Source organism: Zeus faber, assembly GCF_960531495.2.
Source record: "Zeus faber genome assembly, chromosome: 16".
Taxonomy (NCBI): domain Eukaryota; kingdom Metazoa; phylum Chordata; class Actinopteri; order Zeiformes; family Zeidae; genus Zeus; species Zeus faber.
This window is the reverse complement of record NC_137202.1, coordinates 7095919-7123386: the sequence shown is the minus strand read 5'-3', so window position 1 is coordinate 7123386 and position 27468 is coordinate 7095919. Positions and strand designations below refer to the sequence as shown.

The following is a 27468-nucleotide window of genomic DNA, read 5'->3' as shown; positions in this document are numbered from 1 at the left end:
TTTGCTTTGGCGGTTTGGAGAAGAAAAAATAATACTAATCTTCATTTTTTTGGCTCGCCCCGTCCTTCAATGCACCAGCACAACGACCAGGACAACCGTGCAAATTTGGTTATTTGCAGTGTTTTGCCCAAGCAAACTTTGTCAGGAAGCTGCGAGTCCGTTAGAGTCGACCCTTTGGTAATTTTTCTCACATCCGGACCCTTTTCCACTTGGCGAGATGAAGCTTTACAGCATTTGTTGGAGGCGCCGTTCTTTCAAGAGACGTTTTGGAATATGTAAGCCATGATGGATGCAGGAAGACTCTACCGTGAATGTCTATGGATTTAATTACGGCCAACTATGTATAATTATAGATACTATTGAGTTTTGATTTTTTTTTTTTAACCCTTCTGGTTTTGACCTTCAATTGTCAGGATTTGCTCCTGACAGGAAGTACATCATCATTATGTTTATGAGTCCATAGATTTAGAATGTTTTGGAAATATTATCATTGCATTGTACTGTATATTGTACTGTATATTGTAATACCAGCACAGCATCTTAGCTGTGCTTAGGGTGATATAAATAAATAAATAAATATTTTTATTTTCTGTATCTTATCTTCACCAAAGTCTACGAGAAAAGTATCCGTGACCTATCTTTCTATAAAGAATGGTGATAGACACTGAGGTTTAATGACTGGACGTGATGGTCCACGAAGTCCATGCAGCCGGTTTATTGTAAACGATGCCGCCTAAAAAAAAGGGAGTTGAGTGGGAAGGGACGTGACACACGGAGAGTGAGCAGCAGAGCGAGGCACAGTCAGACGTCCCGTCTGACTGTGCCTCGCCAGAGGAAATGCCAATCCCCTCTGGGTCGGCAGAGTGCAGCTCATATGCAGTTCACTGTTCGGCAGATACTATCATCTGGTGGCACACCAGGTCAGGGTGTTGTAGCCCCCCCCCTCAAAAACGGATAGCCCTTATTTTTAAAACTGCAACAGTGTCCATGAATATTTTTCTTAGTAGATTAAAAATAATAATAATAATAAAAAAAATGACGAGCATAGAGATTTTTTTTTTCTTCCTCAAGCATCAGCCATTTGAAATAGCATGTTATTCAATGGAGCGACCGTTCTCAGTGCATTGAAGGGTCTTTCACGGACCTCAATCCTAAAACTCCTGAGATCATAGAAACCCATCCAAGTGTAGCATCCAAGTGTAGCTGTGGAAAACAATGCTAATATAAATAGTGGAATTTAGGTTCCAAATTTCCCAAACCCATCCATCTGAGTGGCAAAGTTATGCAGAATAATTTCAGACGAGGAAGATCGTACGACGTATGCATCATCACACTTTCAAGACAAAGAGATTGTTTCGGGGAGAGAACATGATGGACTCTTTTTCTACATTATTTTTGTACTCTTATGCCACGATATTTCACCCACGTCCCCCTCCTCCTTTGTAAGCCAAACGGAAAACTATTGAGGATCATGAATGAGTGTCACAGCAGATCTGGTTCTATGGAGAGAAGGAAGGTTTAACGGCAGCATTTGCATGTGTCACGGAAGCAAGTATGGTTGCATGTTTTTTAGTATTAAGTAATTTATAACATTTTACTGGTGCAGTAGAATAAAGAGGTCATATGTCAACAAAGAAATCCTTGAAATCTCTTTGATGGTTCTATTGTACGTGGGCATATTTTTCAATTAAAAACCTTGTGCGTACTTGTTGACTGTTTTAACCGTTTCTTTAATTTTTTTTATTGTATTTATCTTAATTGTCTTGCTAAATGAGATTCACAATGTTGACATCGCTTTCTAATTGAGGTCAAACAGAGGTGGCCATCAGCAGCCAGTGTTTGGGTGTGCCTGACAGTCCACAGCACAGGGACATGCTCTATTAACTCAGATTTAGAACTCTAATTAGACGACCATTTTTCTTTTTTTTCACACCCTCCACTCCCCTCCACTGCCACACGCACGCACACACACAAACATACGCACGCACGCACGCGCGCACGCACGCACACACACACACACACACACACACACACACACACACACACACACACACACACACACACACACACACACACACACACACACACACACACACACACACTCTACTCTTGCCCCAGTGGAGTGACAGACAGGCCTCCCCACCAAGGACCAAACCTCCTTGGTCTCCATCCCAGCTGGCCATGACCAACCCTCTACTTTTGGCAGCCAACCTTTTACGACACTGGAGCAATACAAACCGATTTCAACCCTTAAAATCACATTTTAATGTTAATAGGGAGGTGTAGCTTTGCTCCCTCCAAACCACACAGTGCCAGAGTCTCGTCGGTTTACTGCGCGGAGCCTTAACAGGGTCAGTATATCAAGGTGCACGCTGCCAGGACCTGATCGGACGGCATGGGAGTTTGATGTTTTGTTTCCCTGACTCGAGAATGAAAATGAATGAGTGCTGTCATGGCTTTGGTACTTTGGCGAGGAGCTGGGAGGCTGACCTGTCATTCTGGATTACTCCTGTCTCACCAGAGCTTTGATGTGCACTGACAGCTTTGGGTAACATTTACAAGGCGGAGGAAGATACACTTCCTCTCCCTGTTTGGGTTGGCTCCTCTATGCACCACACAGATACTTTTTGTCAATTGCAAACGTTGAGCGTGTGTGTGTGTGTGTGTGTGTGTGTGTGTGTGTGTGTGTGTGTGTGTGTGTGTGTGTGTGTGTGTGTGTGTGTGTGTGTGTGCATTTATTTATTATTATTATAATTTTTATTTATTTATTTATGTATACCTGTGTTTGGATATTAAAGTGTATAAATACAACCTATATGAACGTATTCGAAACTTACAGTATGTGAATTGGTTTGAAAATCGGTTTATTTATCTTGATTGTAATATCATCCTATTTTGCCCTCCGAGGCCCAGTGTCATCACAGTTCAGACAAATCTGAGGAGGCAGCGAATCGGGATGTTTGTTTGGGATGCAACTGCACTGTTTTATTTTTTTATTTATTTATTTTTTTTATGAATGGTATTGTTAGAAAGAGATTTTTTTTCCATTCATAAAAGTCAGAGCGCTCCGCTGTATGTCTTCCAAGTCGTCTCTTTACAGGTCGACTCATGACATCCTCTGAAGTTTACATTCTTTTTTCTCGCAGGAAGGTAATGGAGTGTGCGTGAGGCTGAGCGAAACACACCAAACTGGACGGGCAAGGTCGCAGAGGGAGCAGCACTCGAGGGCTCCAAACTCACACACGCACGCACACACACACACAGGCGCACACTCCCTCCGGGTGTCGTGACACACATCACACCTCAGAGTTTAATTTGTTGAATTTGTACATCGTCCCATTTTTAAGGTCTAGGAAATGAACAAATGCAATTTGAGTGCCTTTTTTTTCCTCTTATGGTCGATTTGTTATAAATGAGATTTAGATTCGGGGCGCACGCGCGCACACACACACACACACACACACACACACACACACACACACACACACACACACACACACACACACACACACACACACACACACACACACACACACACACACACACACACACACACACACACACACACACACACACACACACACACACACACCGGCGGCACAGTGACTCAGTGGTTAGCACTGTTGCGACGCAGCAAGAAGGTCCTGGATTTGAACCCTGGCCCAGGCCCTAGTGTGGGTTTCCTCCCACCATCAAAAGACATATATGTTACTTCTGTCAGCGCCCTATAATTTGCATATAATGGCAAAAGAGCTGGAGTTGGGCGCTGCACTAACGGCTGCCCACTGCTCCTAGGTATAGGATGGGTCAAATGCAGAGGATTTCATTCTCCATGTATGCTGAGGTATGACAATAAACAATCTCATATTTATTTCCTGTTTACTCTACAATGAACAGGATTTACAAAGTCTTTGAAGACTGTGATTTATTCGTGAATTTGCACGCTCACCCTTTGTAACACCGGAATTTGCGCTCGGCTTCTCAGTAGCTGAGAGCAAATGAGGGTGTTCAGCGGTAAGATGATCTGTTGGGGAGTTATTGTTATAGCAGCCGTCACGTGTGGCGGCTCTGCCCTGACAACTCTGTTGCACCGTCTTCTCACGAAAAGCTTGTGCGAGGGAGGGGAGGTGTTACCGCACAGGGAAGTATCTGATGAAGAATCTCTCAGCGGCTGCACGAAGGCTCTCATAGGTTTCCAACTGTGATCTGTTACATCACAGATATGTCATACACTCGCATGCCATGTCAGACACTCGCATGGATATCAAGATTTGGTCGAAAAGTTCCTTCCCTAAACTGATAGTGCAATAGAAATATGATAGAAATTCCCAAGGACATACTCAGTATGCATTTTTTTAAATCCATGAAATAAAATAGAAATTTTACATTTTAAATTGGATTGATTCAGGTTATCACGAATATCGCCTTTTAAGGGTATTTTATATATCCTAACTAAGAGTTTCATCTTGCAAAATCTTTTCAATTATTTATTTCGAGAAGCAGATCTTTATCTTTATTATATGTGAGCTTTTTCTTATTTCTTAATTTTTTTTTTTTAATTTTTTTTTTCATTTACAGCACGTTAGCACCGTTAGAGAATGTAAAACAATGGCTGATCGGCTTAAGCTGGACGTGGAGAGCAGAAATTTTGCCAACCAATAGCAGGATTCAACAGAAATACATATAAAAGATTTATCTCTTGTGTCAATACAAGAACAGCAAAATATGTTAATAAATAAATAACTAAAAGTGATCACATAGAAGGGACCTGCCCTGAGCACTTTATCTTTTTTGTAAAAAATTAAAATAAAATAAAAAAAATAAAAAAGTTGTTTCTAAGTCTGAATTTATAGGAGCCGAGTCATTGTGGCTGTGCGTTGTCCGTGACAGAGCAAACATTGGCCAAGAGATCCAGATTCTAAAAGACAAAACAAACGTCAAAACAGATCAAGCCCACAAAGTGAGTAATCTGGGTGTTAAAAAGGGAGAAAAAGAAGCGTCTTTAGTGGAAACAGGAAGTGAAGTTTTCGCGTGTAATTCTCACCAAACCGGAACACACTTCTCCAAATCAAATTCCTTTTTCCTTTTTTCTATCATGGGAAACATGTTGACTTCTTGCGTATTATTGCGTATGTGTGGGTGTCCCCACGGATAACCATAATCCAGTCCTTATTCTATTTCCAAATAGTGAGATTTGTGCTGCTCCTAATCCCCCCTCAATCAGAACGGTTGCACTGACACTCAAGCCAAGCCTCTTTCACCTCCTCAAAGGATGGGACGTGTCTGACATAGGTGTTCCATAATTGCCAGACTGCTGTTAGTGGCATTGACAGCTCCCCATTGTGCTGGATAAGCCCTGCCAGGCCTGCCTGGCATTAAGAGGAGTGTGCTGAATTCAACACTTTGGACTTAGTGACAGACCTTTGTTTTCATTTGTTTGCTCGTTGCTAATTGATGTCAACATGTGGGTAGCCTGCGCTCCTCCCACTTGTGATATTTATAACCTGCCCTGTGCCTGTGCCTGGAGAACATCCGGAGGTGAAAGCAATCAATAGTTTAACGTTGGAAAAAAGACAAAGGAATTCATCGAGATGTACAATCGTGCACAAACACAATTTAATGCACCGTCTACCTTAATCTGAATACCACGACTCTGAGATGAATATGCTGTATATGGCCATGCAAAGTCCTTTCCAAATGAATATCATCGAAAAAGTCATAATAGTTGGTATGATTTTACAGAACTTGACCAATCTCTGAGCCTGAGCCACCCTGGGGGTAAAAACCAGCTTCATGCACCGACGACAGTAGAACTTGTTTGAACCAAATTGATTTATTAACTGTGCTATACATGAAGAAATACACTAAAAACATCCGAACCGGCTTGCACTCCTTTTTGTTTGCATACAGATTTGTACAGCATACTGTATACCTTCCTGAACGAGGCTTGCGCTGTATGCGATAGCGCTATCAGGGCGCCAAGTTCTATTTTGAAACGCTGTAATTGTTCTGATCCCCTGGTTGGGAAAGGAATCGAGCCAGGCAAACAATACCGTGGAGCCATTTTGTCTGTTGTTGTTCATCCCTAAAGCTTCCTGGTTTTGATATAGGATACAGGGGGGAACAGTCGTTGCACAGAATACAGGGGGAAGGTATTACATTTGAGGTGACAAAATTTGATTAAACTGAAATAATTACAGAAAATAATGTGTGATTCAAAATAAAACGTTGTGTCTGGAAATTTCTTGTGTATCTGTATGGGTTATGTTTGCACATCCGTGTGTGTGTGTGTGTGTGTGTGTGTGTGTGTGTGTGTGTGTGTGTGTGTGTGTGTGTGTGTGTGCGTGTGTGTGCGCGTGTGCGTGTGTGCGCGTGTGTGTGAGTGTGCGCATGTGTGCGCGTGCGTGCAAGCATTTGTGTAACCATTGCGGTAGTAGCACTTAAGCACTATATTACTTGGCATAAGGCTATAATCTGGACTAAAGAGAGGCCCTGTCTAAGCGTGAGGAACAGTGCTGTGTTAAGAGGGGCACGGTGAGTAATTTAACTGATAACAGTCTTGAAAGATTCCTAAAATAACCTGAGGGCCACCTGAGTTAAAATCAGAATAGTATTAAGCTGTCTACGGTTCTTTTAAAGTACTGCACGGATCCCAATATGTTTCTCTACAAAAAACTGGACCTGGAGAGTCCCCCCCCCTCCCAGGCACTTGTTTCTACAATCGTCCCAGTCTCTCGGCGTAATTCCTGGGTTGCGATCCCTAGCCGTTAGACAAATGAAAAAATGTTTTAGAAATATTGCTCTGCAGACTTATACATGTCATGGGGAGGATAATCCAGCGGCTGGATTAAGGATTTGACACCCAACAATTATCCGTGTTCCAAACATATATTTCCTCTGACTAGCCGTTTTGAGTCACACCACAATTCTAGGAATCTGTTCTGAGATTCCCTTACTCACCGCAGTCACCCTAAGTCATGGAAAGGTGTGCTTCACCCTGAAATCATTACACGACTCATCGAGACAGTCGTGTGTCTTTAGTTTGTGTGATTCACGGAAGCGGGGGCAGATAACCTGCACGCCAAAATGGACAAATGTCCAAGATTGTAAAATGGAAGGTTTTTATCCGTGTTCTATCTTCATACCATCACCTCGGGGATGAAACCTGTTTTACATTGGGACCCTGAACTTAATTCCGCCCGTTCATGAGGGGCCCCTCATTCCTCCTCCCGTAGAGGTAAGAGCAGAGCGGTGCGGCGAGCCTCTGCCTCCCAGGGGCTGCTCGGCGCTCCGCGCGGTGGGCTTGCTCTACGGCACAGACAGAGGTGTAATTATCCTCCAGGTAGAAGTTATTGATGCGAGAAGGAGGTCACCGTCTGCCATAGGAGGCTCTTTGTCGGCGGAGGCCACGGCTCTGCCATGCCGTGCCAGCGACAAAGGCTCCCTTTGATTCTGCCGGCCGGGGTCAGAGGCCGGCTCACTATCAGCCAGGTGGGATATATAGAGGGCCCGTCTATCATTCTCCCTGGGGGCCATCTGTCGGCAGCCCTTATCGGGCCTCAGCGGGGCTCGTCTGGGATCCGGGGGGCGATGAGCAGGGGCGGTCTTGGTGATTTGGGGGCCCCATGCAGGACCAATGGGACAAGGTTTTTTTTCTGAAAGCAAGAGAAATTTTGCAACACCTCAGAACTGACAACTACTACTACTACTACTACAGTCAAGTGGAGAAGTGCGTCCAGCAGTAACAAAGGTCACAAGATGATGAGCCACAACACTGTTATTGTCATCAACTTTTCTTAAGGCTGAGATGGATGACGTAAAAACAAGGGAACGCGTCAGCTTTCAGTAAAGCAGCACCGACTGGAGCAAAAACATCTTTGTTTTCCGCCAGTTCTGAAGTGTTTCAAAACTTCCGCCACGCACGGCTTTCTCTCAAATAACCCCCTAGTGCCGCTATTCCCTTGTCCACTCCATGCATTCTCTGAGGGCCCCTTTGTCTAATTCTAATTATTGGGATACTTATGGGTTGTGAGTGATACACAGTGCCGATCACTAGAGAGACAGTTTTTATGAAAAATAAATAATTACACACAAATTCACGAGGCCCCCCCTAGCACACGAGGCTCCAGGCGTTTGCCAAACTATGCCATATGCCAACTATGGCGATAAGAGAACCGTGACGAGCCTCCCCCAACGAGAAGTTCAGTGGAGTGTGATGACTCCCAACCCTCAGTGACTCTCTCTCTCTCTCTCTCTCTCTCTCTCTCTCTCTCTATCCATCATGAATAAAATGTTTTATGGAGATTTACAGCACTGAAAACATGTATACTTTCTCTCTCACAGTATACATACAAGTATGTATAAGCAATGGCTGTGTGGTAAATATAGAAATGACAAATGTATCTAGACTAAATAAAATAACACTTGTAATATCAATGAACTGTTATAAATGTAAGGATATGTACATTAATATAGCCCTACAATAGTCTGATACAACTGAACAATGGCAGGGAGTGCAGGAGGTCACATTGGGATATTGCTAAAACAAAACGTCTTGTGGAGTATCAAGCACAATACCTTGCCACAAATATTTTGATCTGTATTGTATTAATTATACTAAACGTAAACAAAAGCAGCAGGATAAAAAGTATATACTATAATGATTATGATTATGATTATGATTATGATTGTGATTATTATTATTATTGTTAATAATAATAATAATAATATTATAATAATAATCATCACAATAATAATAATAATAATAATAATAATAATAATAATAATAATAATAATAATAATAATAATATAAAAAAAAAAATAATAAGAATACAATAAAGATAAGAATACAATATAAACAATAAGATTTTATAAATATTTTCAAATAAATACTACATAAAAACATTCTGCCAACAGACAAGGCTTGTGATTTTGTTATATTTCCTGGATATATGTGTGTGTGTTTGGGGGGGGGTTGTTGATTGGGTTTACAAAGCGTTGTATGTGTCTGTGTGTGTTGATTTGTGGTTTTAAATAAAAAATTCTACAGTCTGTTGTGACTGTAACAAATAAAAACAAAAACAAAAAAAAAACAGATAAGCTCTCTGCACTTGGACTTTTATATGTCATTTATCAGAGGTGGAATCACAGGTTTAGGCTCCACAATGAGCAGAGATCACAGACACAAGGTCTCGGGGCAATGAGACACACACACACACACACACACACACACACACACACGCACACACACACACTCATGCACACACACACACTCATGCACACACACACACAGGCACGCACACACACACACACGCACACACAATCCACATGGAGTCATGTCTCCTCGACGTCATCTCCAGGCCATCCATCTGGAAAGATCCCCTTTAAAAGAACCACCTCACTTGACAATGGAGATGTCTATCAACACTCCTGCAGTGCAGAGTGAAAGTGCAGTGCGTAATCAAAGAGGCATACACATAAAAACAACCATCTGTTTTCTCACACTGCAGGAAAAGTCTAGAGTGTAAAACCACTGTCAATGCCTACAGATGAAATGTTGAATAGAGTTAAATAGATAAGTCAAACTAATTAAGAATTTCATCTCACCAGGTCTTTTCATAATCTTTAGGAGGGCTTGTGTGTTTTTTCTCCCACTAGACCAACATAAGAACACAATTTTTGTTTTAAGCATTATAATCAGTTTTACTTTCTAATATAAAAATTGCATGCAAACAGACTGTGCTATGTGAATGAACATCTGAAATTTGCTGTCTGCGTCACATGTGTCAAAAATGCGGCATCAAAGCCTTTCCGACAGCCGGTCCGGCTCTCCTGTCTCAGCCTGCGCTGTCCTGCCCCGGCCTTGTCCAGTCATCCTGAAATGTGTACCTCTGGGATACAGTGACGTGATGCAAAATCTTCTCGAGGCTACCCATACCTCGTCTGTGAGTCAGGTGAAAGGTGAAAGGTGTCTCATAACACCATGATGTTCAGGGTGCATCGTATTGATTCTCCCCGCGTCCTAAACAGATGTGTAATGAACCTCCGCATGCTTCCAAGTTCAAGTTCATAGAAAGAAAGTGTATTCCTGGAGGATGTTCCTAATCTAACTTCACAAAAAAAAACAAAAAAAAAAAACCCTCAAAAAAACAATGACAGAATTGGATCCTACTGAGATTCAACTTTTGTCTCATTCCTCGACCGGCAACAGCCTGGCTCTTGAATGTCACTACAGATGGTTTTAACAAGACAAAAACAGCGGGGCGACTACTATTCAACCCATTCAGTCGTCCAGGCTCCCAGGGCTATACTCCAGTGACCACACATATTTAATAGGGGTGGCGCGGGGGGTTAAGCCCAAGCCCCTCTCCCCCTCCCGCTGCTGCTGCACTGGTTCACCGGCTGGTCAGGGGAGCTCAGGTGTATCGGCTGTGAAACGAGGGCTCTCGGAGGAGCTGGCTGCCTGCCAGTCCACTCCGGGAGGTCCCCGGAGGACTCTGCAAACTCTGGAGGTGGTGCACACACGCTGTCCCATGCTGCTCCACAGACAATGCAAGACAAAAATATGAAAACAAAACACGTGTAACACGTCGCACACGGACATACACTGTATACAACCACGTACATACGGCCGCTAATAATACTAAATATAATATATACTGACGATTTTGCTTACACACTACTGTCACCTTCAGGGCCAGAAGCGTACAGTTCACATAGGTTTAGCAGAGAGGTACAGTATATCTCTCCTTGATCACAAAGTACATTACATAACTGCCTGAGGAGGCACCATCCTGCCCCAGATCATTTTGTTTTTGTTTGTGTGTACGTGCAGGTTGCCAGTCTCCCCCAGTTGCCATGGAAAGTGCCATTAGGCACACCAGTGTGTCTCTCTTTAGACTGTAGTTCATACATTCCCCTGCCTTGATAAAATCTCACATCTATGTGTGTGTGTGTGTGTGTGTGTGTGTGTGTGTGGCCAGTGTCTGTCTTCATATCAGAAGTACGAACGATGCAAAGAGCTCGACGGAGATAAATAAGTTTAGCCCTCAATCACACATTTTTCACTTACTTTTCTCTGTCATGTATTATGACTATGAGCAGCCAAAATGAATATTTAAAGGGAATTTGAAAAAAACGGATGTGTACATTTTTTTATGCATAAATTTGAATGGTGCTCGTGATCTGCATTTTTATAACTGTAGCTCATGACACCTGATAGAATTTACCGTACATAGAGCTGCATTGGAATGCTAGGGTTCTGTGATCAATTGGATGAACATGGTAAGTTGCTTGAGGACAACATCTTAGTCACTGAGCTTTTTTCTTTAACAGGCGACTGGTTGTTCGGAACCACCCGCCCCTGTTGCTTGATAAGATTCTGTAGCCTGCGTGACTCTGGACATTTGCACAAATGTGTGTGGATGATGTATCACTCGTACACCCACAAAAAGGAACTGGAGTTAAAGGGTGACAGAACCAGGCTCTATAGTTTGTAAATATATTTCATTATTGTTGTTGCTGTTGATGTTGTTGCTTACACCTGCAAAATGAGTAAAAAAAACCAAAAACATGTGACAAAGATACAGGGGTTTTCCAGATGCTCTCGATAGGGTATCAGACTCTGATGGAACGTAACAATTGTTACTCTTTTTGTTGGTGTAGCACCCAGCTGAGGGATTGTGCACGTCAGTCCACAGCCACCCACAAAGATAAAAGAAAATGGAATGGTAATGGAAAAACGAGCTTGTAGATGCTTGCAATGGGAGCTATCTCGACATAAAGTTCTGTGAAAAAGATGTATAATTTTTTTTCAGCACATTGGGAAGGCCATTTTAAATCAGTGAGTACTTCCGCATATTGTGGATCCACACTGTTGAATCTTCATGGTCTGCTTTAAAGTTCGAAGGCAATTAAGCAATGCTTTGGAATTCATTTGCCAAATTTCAAGAAGCCTACTGTACTTCTCCCTCTCATGCAATCTGCAGGTGTTGTTTGTGCTGATAGATAATGACAGGTTAGTCTCGTGGATTTATGGCTCTTCATTTGTAGTTTATCTTCGACCTTCCAAGCCCGGGTGCTGCGTTTTGGCATCGTGAGGCGTCTCGCCGAGAAACGAGCTCTCTTTCCTCCCAGCTAACGTGAGAGATGATTGTTGTGATTTCTGATTTGGGGTTTTGGTTTTGACACAGAGCATGCTAAGCCCACACGAGATGGCGTGTGAACCTCTGGCACCTCGCCAGGCGAGAAAGCGAGCACAGGCACTGTTTGCATAAGAATTGAGGAAGTGTGTTTGGATAGTCATTGAATGAGCACATGTGACATCACGAAAGGCTCTCGTCCAAAAGCCGTCTTGACAGTCCACTGTTCACTCTCCCATTGCTTGGGAATGAGGACTTTGACGCTGAAAGTTGCTGTGGGTATATTTGTCTGTAGCGCACGCTGGCTTTCTATCGTAGCAACAATAATAAGAATAATAAAATAAATAAAATAAATTAGCACTTGACAAAGGTTATTAAAGTTCAATTATTAAATAAAATTTATATATCTGTACAATATATGCACATTATATATATATATATACATACACACGTATACATACTGTTCACACACACATACAGTATATTCATACATATATACATGCATTCTCATTTTCCTACATTTGTATTCAAAATGTGAATTGTTGGTTGCGCCGTACTGTTGTATACTGTGCTGTATTATCCCAAACACTACCTCACACTATTCACATTCACATGCCACTTTAATTCACATGCCACTTTAAATGCACATATCTGTATATACATAGGCATATTCCTTCTATATATTCCATTTTATTTCAATTTATTTTTATTGTATTTTATTCTATATATTTTTTTATCTTATTCTATAAGTATTCCACTTACTGTATTACGTTTTAGGAGTCAGTTAGTCGGTCTATTAGAAAGGAATTTTCTACTTTTTATTTTATTTTATTTTTGTACTTTTTCCTAGGACTTATTGTGTGCTATCACCGGGTGCGTTGCATTACATTTCACTGCATATATGTATGAAAGTATGTATATGTATGTGACAAATAAAAAATCTTGAATCTTGAATCTTGGTTGCAAAGGGTTTTTGGGTTTTTTTGGTCGTTTATTATTATTTTTATTATTGCGTTTTCTATTTTTTTTTTTTTAACGACCTGCTTGTTTTGATGCGAGCTGCCGTCAACGCTGAGATTCTTCGGCGTCTTTCTTTCGGCGAAGAGAGGCGCAGACTCGGGGCCGTCTCTGCCCCTTCTTCGAAAGGAAGCAGGAAGGGTTTCGAGGAAAAAAAAAAAAGCGGATCGACGCCATCCTGGAGGAAGGCGGCGACGTCGACGAGCCCGGACGCGTCCGTCCCCGCCGCGCCTGCGCCACCCAGTGGACGCGACGACGAGGCAACGCGCGGATACGAAGGACTACAACTCCCGGTGGAACCTCGCGGGGGGGTGACCCGCGCAGTCGCTCGCTCCGCCGGATCCGGTCGGAGTCGCGACGCGATGGACCGCAGGGCCGCGGGGGCCGCGAGGGCCGTGCTGCTGGATCTGGACAACACGTTGGTCGGAACGGCACACGCAGGCCGAGCGGCAATCCGAAAGGTGAGCGGAGCCGCCGTGAGCAACCGCCGCTGGTCGTCTAACGTCCACGCTGTGCTCGGCAAATCAACCGCCCCCCCGCGTGTCACGCGGAAAGCCGGCGGTAATTCGTGTTTTATAAAAGACATAAACCACGTTAGATCTTTTAAGTTCGTCACAGGACGGGTCATGGTTGCCTTTTAAAATCGCGTTTGCGGATACCGGAAGAGGGGGTAACGCTATAGAAGTCCCATGTCAACAAAAATAAACTCTACTCCACTACACCATGCATTCCGTGTGTGTGTGTGTGTGTGTTTTATTCAATAAACGCTGCAACAAGGTTACGTTTTTATTCGACTGCGTCACGACAAAAAGTCGCGAGATTCAGGGAAACATTATGCCGATTGCCCGGGGGGGGGGGTCGCATTGTGACGACATCACGATTCCCACCGTACACCCACGATTGCGGAGCTGCCGGTTTTTTTTTTTAACTGAAGCCCGTAAATGACGTTTTTTTTAATCTGATATATTAAAAAAATTTAAATGCACAGAGGTAATGCTAAACAACTCCCACATTTGACGTTAAATTACGCGACTTTGTGAGTCGTATCGGGTTTTAAAAGCTTTGCATCCGATTTAAAAAAAAAATAAAATAAATAAAATTCACACCCATATACGACGGATACTTGATGACAGAAGAGCCCGGTCGTGAACAAAGCCTCCAGTCCAACAAGTAGGAAAACGGACGTTTTTTTTTATTTTATTTATTTTTTTCTCATGGACTTGAACGAGGCTGCTCAGCTGTTTGCCTCTTCCGGTGAGGGGACGCCCCTTCCGGAAGCGTCTGTAGAAGTGCACTTCCAGGTGTTCGCCTGAGCATACCCACAATGCACTGCGAGTCTTGTTTTTGGTCTGAGTTCATGGAGGATCGCAGACACAGTGTGGGTGCGCAGCGCTACCCACTTTGGATTATTTACGCAAGACAACCGTTATTTCCTAAATTACGGGATGGGAGAGCTCCAAGTTATAAACCAGTCACATTTATTCAGTCTACATTCCAGTTAGTCATCCGCCGTTTATTATAGATGGTGTTATTCTCTTAATTTACCCGCCCTACACAAGGCAATGGAGCAGTTATGTTTACATCGTGTCTGGTGTCTACGCTGGATGACCGTGTAGGCCGCTCCGAATGGGGGTGGTGGCGGTGCACTGTGGCAGGTCGGACGTAAGGGAACGTAGGGACCCTTCATAGGAACCCCGTGGATCGGAACGCACCCAAAACGTAACGTCCCGCCGCCGTTTTGAATTCCGCAGGTCAACAAACTCCTAAAAGCGACGCTGGATCTCGACGACGAGGCGGCCGGCAGCGTCTGCGACAAGTTCCAAGAGAAGCTCCTGCTGGAGACCCCTGACCCCGCGGCGGCGATCGACGACGTCCGAGCGCGTCACTGGGAGGAGAGCATCCGGGAGGTGGTGGCGTGTGAGAAGCCCGCCCTGGCCGCCGAGTGCTACCGCCTCTGGAAGCGCAGCCGCTTGGACCTCATTGGCTTCACCCCCGAAATACGCGCCCTGCTGGAGGAGCTGCGGGGCGGGTACAAGCTGCTGCTGCTCACCAACGGGGAAAGCCAGACGCAGAGGGAGAAGGTGGCGGCGGCGCGGTGCGAGGAGCTCTTCGACGCCGTCGTGGTCGGGGGAGAGCACGCCGAGCAGAAGCCCCACCCCTCGATCTACACGCACTGTTTCTCCCTGCTGGGGGTGGAGGCTGAGGACTGCGTGATGGTTGGCGATTCCCTCGATACGGACATTCAAGGCGGCTTCAATGCTGGTGTACGTGCCACGGTTTGGATCAACAACTTTGGAGTTTCTCAAACTGGTTCGGTGAAACCAGACTACACCATTCCAACTGTGCTGGACCTACCAGCCATTCTCAAGGGACTTGATTAGATTCGACTAAATATGGAAATAGGCCATGTGTATAAAATCTTTCCAATTTGAGTCATTATTTGTGCATCATTTCAAGCTACGATGCAGGGAAAGGGTGACTGAGGCTTGAACAGGTTTCACTTTCTTCTTATTAACACACACAAAGACCAACATTGAAAAGAGTTACTATAAGTTTTATATTCCTTATTTAAACAGCCATAAATTCTGATTTACAATGAGTCCAACCGCTTGCCTTTGTTTCCAATAAAGTTCCATATGTTCTGTTTACACCACTGCTCGTAAAGCTTTAGTGGAGAAACTAGTACAAATATTTCAAATACATAATGACAGCTTGTCACTGAAAGGCAACGCAGCCTGATACGGCTCCATGTGACAATTTACATACTTTCTCTCAATGTCATCATTCACTTCACTTGCAATTTGACCTTGATATTCATTGCCGCGAGCTCGACTGCAAAGTAGCGGAAGACATGAGGCATGCTTATGGTGTCGATGGAGTCACTTTTGCCGCAGATGGCGCAGAAGGTTTTGCTGTGGCGGAGGGTCGACCAGGTGGGTTTCTCCAGCAGCGGGGAGAGCAGGCTGCCACAGTCGACGCACACTTCGACCACAGAGCGATCTGAGCAGTTGAAGAGTCTGTCGTGCAGCAGGAACGAGGTGCCGTGAGCGAGCAGGGCGTCGCGCTCCATCTCTCCAAAACGGACGCCGCCCTGGATGTTTCGCCCTCCGACCGGCTGGTTGGTTATCTTGTCCCGCGCCCCCGTAGTCCTCACCTGGAACTTGTCGGAGACCATGTGACGCAGCCGCTGGTAGTAGACCACGCCGATGAAGATGTCGGCTTCCAGCTCCAGGCCGCTCATCCCGCTGTAGAGCCGCTCGGTGCCGTAGTAGTTGTAGCCCGTCGCCTGCAGCATCTTGCCAAAGTGCTCCAGCGCAGAGTTCTTCTCGGAGAAGATGAAGGGCGTGGCGTCGTGGCTCAGGCCGTGCAGCGCGCCCGACTTCCCGGCCATGCTCTCGATCAGCATTCCGATGGTCATGCGAGAGGGGAAGCCGTGGGGGTTGAACAGAATGTCGGGCGTCATGCCGCTCTCTGTGAAGGGCATGTCCTCGGTGGGCCACAGGCGGCTCAGGATGCCCTTCTGCCCGTGGCGACTGGCAAACTTGTCACCAATGGTGGGGTTGCGTGGCACTCGCACTGTGATGCAGATGCGCTTAAGGTAGCCAGATCCATTTTCATTGCTGCAGATCTTTATGTTGTCGACCACACTGCCCTCTTTGGACCTGCCAATAGAGGGGGGGAGGGTTAAGACATTACATCATCCTCAGTGAACAACCATTTTAATGACTTCAATCTCCATATGTTAAAGATATGGAAATAAACAATTATTGAGCACAATTTTTTTTTCCTTCATTAAATTAGGGGCCACAAGTTAATGAATCTTTAGAGCGCCTTACTTGTAGAAACTGACATGACTCTGACCGGTGTTGATGTTGACATAGCTGTAATAGGGATCTCCATAGTTAAGCTTCGCCCCGATGAAGGGAAGTCCGTCGGCGTCCAGCTTGTTGCCCACCACGGGGTCACCTGGTTCAGCACGAAACACCAAGTTGTCCTCTCCATTATCCTTCACGCTGAGGTCCACCACGTCGGTCTTGTAGATACAGCCGTGGGCGAAGCCCCTCTCCCATGACGACTTGTTCACAATCTGTAGAAATGGAAAAAACGATTGGGCTATTTTCCTCAGGCTTCACAGATCAAAAGAGCGTGTAGCTCAATAGACAAACACTTTGGTCTATTGAATTATGCATTGATGGATGTTTTATTTATAAAAAAATATATATATACACTAGTTTCATAAAAATCTCAAAGAAATTAAAAGAAATACACCAGACCCAATTTATTCACATATCTTCTGTAGTAAAATTCTCATTGACTTTCTCCACATTGGGGTGAGTTGACAACACAAAACCCTAATGTCTCACCATTGCGTCCTCCATGTCATAGCCCGAGTAGGATATGACTGCCACGATGGCATTGGTGCCGATGGGGTATTCGTCGAGCTTGTAGTGGTCGTACATGTAGGGCCTGACCAGCGGGCTCTGAGGAGTCTGGATGCGATACAGCTTGTTGTCCGTACGGTCCTTGAAGGCGTGGAGGGGGAAGCCCATCGTCTGCTTCCCTGTGGAGATGGCAGCAGTTCATACTCTGGCATTAGTATATACTTATGCATCAGTGCAGGAGCAATAGACAATTTCTGGAGGACTTTAAATGTGGTATTTATTTCAGTCTAGTGTGATACGTACCCATCTGACACTGGTACATATTCCTAGGACTCTGGTTGTGGTCAGAGTAAGGAATGAAATTAGCCACCACACTCAGCATACTGTGGGGGAAAAGTTCCTGGTGGGTGGTCACACCGGGCTCAATTTCGTCTTCCATGACGGCCACATTGGCGTAAAGCTGCGGCGAGGTGCAAAAAAAATGACAGATCAGCCTCCACAGCGGCGCGTTTTTGATATGAGGTCCAACTCAATTGCGGAACAATGACACCATGTTTTCCCACCAAGTTTCCACGCACCTGTTCGAAGGTGCCAATCAACTCTTCCTTCCCCAGGGCGAGGTTGCGGACGGGCCGCACCATGCGATAGGGTGTGGTGAAGAGGTACAGGCACGGGTACATGCTGGCCTTGCCCGTGTTGGGGACCAGCACGACCTCCATCCAAGGCGGGATCTTCTTCTCCTTCAAAACCTGTGCGTAAAAGTTGATGAATGCGGGCATTTCGGAAGGAGGCGGACACCAACGGCACATTCATCCGTTCAACGTGTTTGCCTGGCATACCTTGAACCTGCGCAGTGAGTCAACCACGAAGGGGGCAAGCTCATCCTCCACCCAGCCAACCATGGCGCCGTCCAGGATGACTGGGTAGCAGTCTGAGTAGGCTTTACCAGGCGTTCCATCCACTGCAGTCACACCTTGTTCAAGGGAGCAGGACAGAATGCATTTTCACCCAAACAACCGCTTTGAACTTGCCCCCCAAGTTCAAACATTATTCATTCATTATTAATGTTGATTTTAATTTTACTGAGCACACTTTGGCAACGTTTCCATTTTGAAACAATGACCTTAATTCAGTATAATTCTATACAATTCACACCATATAAAATAAGAACATTTTGCACCCTAGAGAGGGAGTCAATCAATTTAGAATTAATCTCTACCAGTATCGAATATCTAAATGAGACGCGGCCCTGTACCCCTGCGCACACACACAAGCCACCGTCGCAGAGTACTCTTGGAAGGACCCTGCTAACCTAGGGAGCAGAGCAGGGCGGGCAGAGATGTGGTTAGCCAAGACTGGGACACAATCTCACAGCTGGCGGTCATATGGTTCATGAGGCCGCAGGGCTCTCCATCGGGTGTGTGGACAGGACACAAGAAGCCCCAGGACTCCGGCAGCAGCTTGCGCACGGTGGTGGTTCTCATCTTGGCGAACGCCGCCCCTCTGTGCACACAGCGGAAGTGGGACAGGTAGCGGATGAAGTTGAGCTTGTCCGCCACCACGCACAGGCCCGTGTATTGCAGTAAGCCTAGGCCTGAGGATTGGGGAGGAATAGCGCCTGGTTAGGAACAAACTCCCACCGGATTGCGTCTAGATCCAGATCACTGTTCATACATGGCATCAGAACGCGTCTCGACTTTTGAATTGGCTTCCCCTGCTCAAAATGCAAATACCCACGTACGCTCAAAATAAAAAATAAAATAAAAAATCGCCTGGTGGCGATATTAAACATCAAGCTTCCCTTTGGACCAAATAGAAAATTAAAAATCTTGTCTTGTTTGTGCTCCATCCACATTGATCCACTTTGCCATTCTCCCATGCTTTCATATGATGAGACGTATTTTAATGCCTGGTGTGAACAGGGCAGAGAAGCACCTTTGCAACCACATACCCGACTTGGACACCAGAGTCCCCGTGGCAAGAAGGTATTCAAAAGATCTGGTCTGGTCGACGGCAGCGTTGAATACCTTCATTAAGTTCATGGAATCGATTGTGTCTATCCGTCTCTTGTTCATTTGCATCATCACAGAAATTAACCAAGCATACATTCTTTCCTGTTAGGACAAGGCAGGAACAAAACAAGAACACACATTTAATTGCTTAGTTGATTATGACTTATAAGGTACACCGACATCGAATGTGCTGGTTGGTACATGAACAAAGGTGAACAAAACAACTAAAAACCTTAAAAGGGCCTATGTCAAAAAAAAAAAAAAAAATGTATTCCCTTTTTCAAAGTTAACCAACCAAAAAGATCTAATTCATGTAACAACAGCGTATGGAGGTTGCCTGGTGATCAGCATTGCATGGATGCCGTATGTAACAAGAATTAAAAATACATAAAAAGCGTGACGTGCCTTGAGAAACCGGAGGTAGAGCTGGCCAGGAGTGAGAACCTCCTGGCACATCAGACTGTCTGGGTTGTCCTCCATGCACTCTTGCTTGGCAAACCTAAACAGCTTCCTGGTCATCAGGCACAGCAGGTAGAACTTCTCCAGGTTAGTCTTGAGGTGGATACAGAGGCACTCGCTAGTGGAACAGGGGGGGGAAAAAAAAAAAGGAAGCGATTAGCGGCTACTTTACCTCTGATGTACCGAAACTGCGTTCAACCAGATGAGCTCATGCATTTATTTTCTGCCACGAGCGCTGCCAAGAACTTACTCAAGCAGGTACTCAGCAGCTTGGCAATTGGTGTACCACTCAGGCAGGCGGACCTTGACCCGGAAGCGCTCTCCGAGGTAGTTGAGCACTTGGCTGCGGGTGTTGCAGCCCTGCTCCATGACGAGTCGCAGCATCGCCGACACACAGCTCTTGTAGAAAGGATTGTTCTCTTGGCCCTTGATGAGCTCTTGGTATATTTGGAAGTCTGAGAAGTCAACCATGGCCTGCAAAAAAAAAAATCAATTAAATAGGATTCAAAATTTTTATATTTTAAAGACACGTTTTATCGAATTGTCATTTCCCATTTTTTAAATTGTCACTTTGAGATAAGAAATGAAGCCATGACATTTGTGCATCTCAATCGGGTACAGTGCATTTGGATCATAGATGGTAATCCAAGAAAGGACAGAGAAACAGCTCTGACCCATTGAGGCATGGACTCCACAAGACCTCTGAGGGTGTCCTGTGGTATTTGGCACCAAGACGTTGTCAGCACATCCTTTAAGTCCTGTAAGTTGCGAGGTGGGGCCCCCATGGATCGGGCTTGTTGTTCCAGCACATCCCACAGATGCTCGATCGGATTGAGATCTGGGGTATTTGGAGGCCAAGTCAACACCATGAACTCTTTGTCATGTTCTTCAAACCATTCCTGAACAGTTTTTGCAGTGTGTCAGGAAGCATTATCCTGCTGAAAGAGGCCACTGCCATCAGGGAATACGGTTGTCATGAAGGGATGTAGTTGGTCTGCAACAATGTTTAGGAAGGTGGTACGTGTCAAAGTAACATCCACATGAATGCCAGGACCCAAGGTTTTCCAGCAGAACATTGCTCAGAGCATCACACTGCCTCCGCCGGCTTAACTTCTTCCAATAATGCATCCTGATGCCATCTCTTCCCCAGGTAAACAACGCACACACTCAGCCATCCACATGATGTAGAAGTAAATGTGATTCATCAGACCAGGACACCTTCTTTTTCATTGCTCCATGATCCAGTTCTGTTGCTCACCTACCCATTGCAGGTGCTTTGGGCGGTGGACAGGGGTAGCAAGCTGTGATGCACTGTGTGTTCTGACACTTTTCTATCATAGCAGCATTAACTTTTTCAGCAGTTTGTTGGACAGTAGCTCTTCTGTGGAATCGGACCAAACGAGCTAGACTTCGCTCCTCACGTGCATCAATGAGCCCATGGGCGCCCACGACCCTGTCGCTGGTTGTCCTTCCTTGGATCACTTTTGGTAGGTACTAACCACTGCATACCGGGAACACCCCTAAAGACCTGCCGTTTTGGAGATGCGCTGACCCAGTCATCTAGCCATCACTATTTGGTCCTTGTCAAAGCAGGCATGCAAACTGTTGAGGGGTGAAAAAGGTGAGAAGGATGCGTGAGAAAAACACAGACCCACTAGGGCAGCGGTCGGGAACCTATGGCTCGCAGTATATGGCTCGCAGACAATTTTGAGCTAAGATTTTTCATCACAATTAACAAGTAATAAATAATTATTCTGTGTCATTTTAAAGTAAAACAGGTAAGAGAAATTACAATTTTGAAAATAAAATTCAAAATATAAATGTGATGGACAAAGGGGCGTAGTCAAGCACAGGCTGCGGACGACAGAAAGACTCCAAGGCGCCTTTTACTCGGTGCCCTGCCCCCCCCGGGTCTCTGCTCAGGCGCCACTTGTGGGAGTCTCTGCCCACAGGTGAGGGTTTAGGGAGGGAGACGGGAGTGCATGAGAGATGCGGGAGAGATGCGTGCTTAGCAAGTGACCCCACTCAACATTTTGATCTCCAGCAGCTAGCTGGCTTTACGTCCGATCTCCTGTAGTCATTCAAAGCGTGTTTTAGAGAATTTCGTGAGCGCTCTATTCTTTTTAAATTCAACACTCATACACACGAGTGTGCAGTGGACAAAGCCGACGTGACATGCATCCCCGGGGTCTGCATCAGAGACTTTGGGCTGGAAGTTGCTGAGCTGAAGGCTTCAGACATGTGGGTAAGTAAGTTCAGGTCTGAATGGAGAGTTGGAAAGACTTGTGCGACAGCGAGCAGAGCTGGCGAGTGAACACAAGTGGACAGAAATGGAAAAAACTTCAATATGTATGTGACAAATAATCTCTTGAACTTCAACCTGAAGACCAGCTGATTCTTAAAACTTGGAACGAGCTTCCCGTCACATACCACACAATGCAGCGTGTGAGTATTGCCATACTGACCATGTTTGGCTCTACATACGCATGTGAGCAGTCTTTCTGGCATCTGAGAAACATTAAGAGCAACCTACGCTCATGTTGAAGTGATGGAAGCCTCAACGCAGCATGAAGCTTAACCTCACAACGTATGAGCCAGACTACAAGGCCATCAGCAAAACCACGCAGCACCAGAAGTCCTATTAATGGTAAAAGGTATTTCATTTATTATTGGTTAGCTACAGTATAAAAACAATATTATTAAGAACAATAAAGAGTAATTTATTATATATATAGCACTTTTCTAAGTACTCAGAGATGTGTTATAGGTTAAGAATGTATGCCTTACTTGAAAAAACTCACACATTAAGTTGCATTCAATTTTATTAACTTTTATATGGCTCACAAGGAAATACATTTTGAAATATTTGGCTTTTATGGTTCTCCCAGCCAAAAAGGTTCCTGACCCCTGCATTAGGGGGTTCCGGGGTTATGGTCTGGGGGCGTTTCCTTTTTGAAAAGTAAGTTACTAAATGCTCATTTTCTATTACTTTGAGGATTACTTTAGGGTTGACTTGATCACAAGTTAAAAGAACTACAAGACTGAGCAAAATTACAATTTGGAGTACAAATTATGAATTTATTAAGTGCAAAAGGAAGCCCCACTAGGTACATAACTAATTACAAACTTAATACTCTCCAAGAACAATATTGCTAAACTAGACAATTCCGGGAAATTGTGTGGGCGCCTGCCAGCACACACCGCCAACTCAGTGCATGTCGTTGAGTTGCGTGGTGTGAATTAAGTGTGCAGTGGACGTAGTGGTCAGTTGCCAACAGAGCCGGTCCTGACCTCCGTGGGGCCCTACGCAAAATTCGATGTGCCTAATTCACCCTGAGGGTCTGTGTCAACGGAGAGGGTCCCTCTCACCAAGTTGATGTTGAGTCACTTTACTGAACACAATGGAATTATACTAATCAAAAAAACTTTTACCTACATTGTCATCATCACTTTCCACGTGACATGGAGGCGCTTTAGAGCTAAACACGTGTTATCTCCAATTGTTCACAACAGCGAAGGAGCCTCCGGAATGAGACAGCAGTTCTTCACGCCGGTGTGACGCATTCGGTCTCAAAATGCAGCCTACAAGGCTGCAACCCCTGAAATGGGACACAGCTTGTATGTCCATGTCCGTGCCCTCCTTGTTTTTCTTGAAGCCAGGTGACAGCTGGGCCCACTAGACGCCCGCGCATTTTGAGAGATCTGCATACAGATGGATTGAAACCCCCCCCTCTCCACAAATCACGTAGGTTGCCGATTTTGGTTTCAACACGGCGAATCTCGCTGAAAGTTGAAAAGTTTGCATGCCTGCAAAGTCGCTCAGATCCTTACGCTTGCCCATTTTTCCTGCTTCCAACACATCGACTTCAAGAACTGACTGTTCACTTGCTGCCTAATACATCCCACCCCTTGACAGGTGCCACTGGAGCAAGATGATCAATGTATCAGTGCGAGTAGCGTCGACTATGGTGGCTGAGATGCGCATGGTTGAGATAGTGAATTAATGGTGGTCATTTTGGTCTGAATTGGTTCTTTTTTCATGATAACCGCAAATGTTTTTAGGGCATACAATAGATCACAACATAGTCATGGATCTTGTTATGTAGATTTTTTAACCAATATTTGACTATTAGGAATCATGCCTCAAATCGTCCCCAGGCTTCGCAACCCCCACCATGTTCTCTGGCGCCCCTTTGTGGCAGCCAGGCACCCCAGGTTGGGAATAACTGGACTAGAGGGCTATGCTTTAAATGCCTCTGCTGCAACCATTGTCACTTAACCACCCGACAAACCAACTTACCTTGAGAAGAAAGCCCAGCGGTAAAAAGAACAGCTCTTTCTGGTAAATGAAGTTCAACATCATCGTCCCATTTTCCAGGTAATGTAGGTTCATGGTGCTGGCTGAATGCTCCTCCTTCACACTTTGCAGCGTGATACCTGCGGGGGATAAAAAAAAACAACAATATACTTTAACCTCTATTCCAGTCTGTATGACAATCCAGAAACTCGCACGTGACTACCAATTAAGCCTAAATATTCACAACAGACACTCTCCAAGCTGGTCTGCTTACCATATTGAGTATATCCCTGGCCTCTGTTTTTCCACTTGGGCCTGCACAGGACCATTGGGTAGTTCCTTCTCGGCATGATCAACAGACGGATCACCTTCTCCATCCCATTGACGATGAAATAACCACCCATTTCCTATACAGGTGGAGCGGGAGGGAGGAAATATAAGCACAACACACGGAGGAGATTTGATTGAAATACTGCAGATAGACACTTTATGAACCTAAAGATAAACAAATAAAGAATAAAAATGTGGTCATGTACAATAAACCTAATAAACATTAAATATAAGCCGATTAATTGACCACAAAAACAATAGCAAATAAACGTTGAATAATGTTGGCAATAAACCTTAAAAAATGCATCGTAAAACATACGCCTCTGTATCGACAAATTCTCATTCTGTCAGATCTGGCAGTTGTTCCACATGTATCCATGTCCATCTCCGCCTCCATGTCTTACCTCAGCCTCTTCGTGGTGTTTGACGAGCTGCGCTGGGGACATGCCATTCAAGTGGCACAGCTTGGACTTCACCATGATGGGGATGTGACCGATGCTCTGTTTGATGATGCCCCTTGGAACGCCATCGACTGACCAGGTGACATCCGCCTGAGGAGTCACACGGCAGGATGCATTAGATGCCAAAACAAAGACACACTTGGATCCAATCAAACACACTTGTTCGCCGTGCAGGAGGAGGAAATGTGTCATTATCTGCGTACCCCGTTAAGAAACCAAACACAGAAATGAAGGCTATGTCCTGTGTGTAAGGGTCATCTGGGACCTTTGCAAGAAAATGTGTTTTTATTACTGTCAGAAGCACCCCCCCCCCCCCCCAATAGTTTTCAACTTTCCATGTGATTAATAATCCATTGAGTGGTGGACGAGCAAGGAAAATCACCTGAAACCTACCACAAGCTTTCCTTTGTAGGTGCATCTTCTTCCCCTGCACTCTGCCGGGAAAACCCTCAGTTCCTTGCAGACGGCGTTCTTTGGAACCATCGGTTTCGTGATGGTGGCGTCGACGAAGGCGAGGGCGATTCTCTGATTCTTGTAGGCAAATTCCAACGGCGGGACAGCCTGGGAAAATGGACGTGACATTGCATTAACGGCGGCAGAATCCGGTCCCCGATTTTGATATACATAAATCCATATTATTATTATTATTATTATTTTAACCAGAGTAACCCGGCTGTTAGAAATATTAGATTTAATAAGATTAATAGAAGGGCACAGTTAGATATAAATATATATATATTTTTATTTTGAAATTTAGGGGGGAAATAGACGTGACATTGCATTAACGACAGCAGAATCCAGTCTCCTGATTTTGATATACTTAAATCCATATTATTATTATTATTATTATTTTAACCAGAGTAATCGGGCTGTTTGAAATATTAGATCTAATAGGATTAATAGAAGGGTACAGTTACATATAAATAAATATATTTGTTTTGAAATTTAGTGGAGTAAAAGTCTGAAAGATGGACTCGGTTACTTCCCACCACGTGTATGTAGTTGTAAATAACGCATTGAAGCGCAACCATTCCACAGCCCGAGCAGGACCCACCGACCTGCACCGCGCGGCTCAGTCCGTCGGTCATCGCCTGGTCGAAGGACTCGATGTGCGCCTTGGTCAGGTTCTGCGTGGCGGCGTGCTGGCGCTCGTTCAGCCGCCCCCCGTGCGCCAGGTGCTTTAGACTCGGACCTTTCGGCAAGTCGCCCCACATCGCGGAGGAATCCATTGCTCCGACCAGCGCGGAGGTGCGCGGCTTGTTTACCCACGTGTGGACGCGGTGACCCCGGAAGTACAACCGCTGACTTCCTCTGAACGACGACTTGGCGCCGCCCGCTGGTGGGAAGTGTGCGCGCAGGGATCCTAATCAATTTTCATTTTTGACGTTTGTTCTGTGATGTTCGCTAGTATTATTGAAAAGGGAGCTAAATTAAACTACAGGAAGAATTATTTTGAGGATTGCTGGTGGTCGTTCAAGACTTTCATTTGAGACGAATAAATCAAGAGAAGTAATAATTGATAACTACTCACTGAGTAATGATCATTATCCTTCAAGCTGTCTAAATGTATGACCCAAATCTGAAATTGAGTATATTTATTTATTTGTATCGCATGCCTTTTGTCTGCTTGCTTTTTGTTTTAAATTACTATTTGATTGCCTTCCACTATGTATGTAAAGTACTTTTGAGTTGCATGTTGTATATCAAAGATGCCTTACAAATTAAGTTAATGATTATTACTACTACTACTACTACTACTTCTATGTTCACCTCATTCAATTCTAAATTAGATTTCTATGGGAAATCAAATCGGTTTCTGAGGTCATAATAAAGACAAATATTGTTCTTATCACCATAACATTTACAAACTATTGAAAATTAGTAACACAAATTTCATGTTGACCACTTTGTAAGCCTTGCCAGACTGTGCAGGGTCCGAGGCATTTACATTTACATTTAGTCATTTAGCAGACGCTTTTATCCAAAGCGACTTACAATTATTCAAACACCGACGGACGCAGCCATCAGGAGCAATGAGGGGTTAAGTGTCTTGCTCAAGGACATTACAGCGTGCTAGCAGGAGGAGCCTGGGATCGAACCAGCAACCTTTAGATCACTAGACCACCAGCTCTACCTCCTGAGCTACCGTCCCCCCTAGTACTAGGCATCCTAGTATGCAACTCCAGCCTTCTTTATGTTACCTCCATGTACAAAAGTATGTATATATCTTTCATGCAGACTTAAACATACAAAAATAACAGGTGTGTGGTACAAATACGAACATCCGGAAAACAAGAGAGATGACGGATGGATGACAATTTTATTATGTATGTAACAGCATCTCTGATAAGGACAGGAAGATTTTCATGC

The 27468-nt window shown here is 44.7% G+C and overlaps 2 protein-coding genes across 2 annotated transcripts; one reads left to right on the top strand and one right to left on the bottom strand.

The window, feature by feature from the left end:
• Window positions 1-13429: 13429 nt before the first annotated feature.
• Window positions 13430-15756, top strand: nanp (N-acetylneuraminic acid phosphatase). Its single transcript, XM_080017185.1, has 2 exons — window positions 13430-13618; window positions 14909-15756. The coding sequence occupies exons 1-2, from the start codon at window positions 13520-13522 to the stop codon at window positions 15536-15538; spliced, it is 729 nt and encodes a 242-aa protein (XP_079873311.1). The 5' UTR covers window positions 13430-13519; the 3' UTR covers window positions 15539-15756.
• Window positions 15691-26340, bottom strand: polr1b (RNA polymerase I subunit B). The gene is made up of 15 exons (XM_080017183.1): window positions 26157-26340; window positions 25492-25659; window positions 25042-25188; window positions 24582-24714; window positions 24311-24447; window positions 20261-20484; window positions 19957-20128; window positions 19491-19653; window positions 18852-19133; window positions 18379-18512; window positions 18118-18288; window positions 17843-17999; window positions 17522-17718; window positions 16994-17244; window positions 15691-16819 (listed from the first exon to the last, which is right to left on the bottom strand). The coding sequence occupies exons 1-15, from the start codon at window positions 26325-26327 to the stop codon at window positions 15943-15945; spliced, it is 3384 nt and encodes a 1127-aa protein (XP_079873309.1). The 5' UTR covers window positions 26328-26340; the 3' UTR covers window positions 15691-15942.
• Window positions 26341-27468: the final 1128 nt, after the last annotated feature.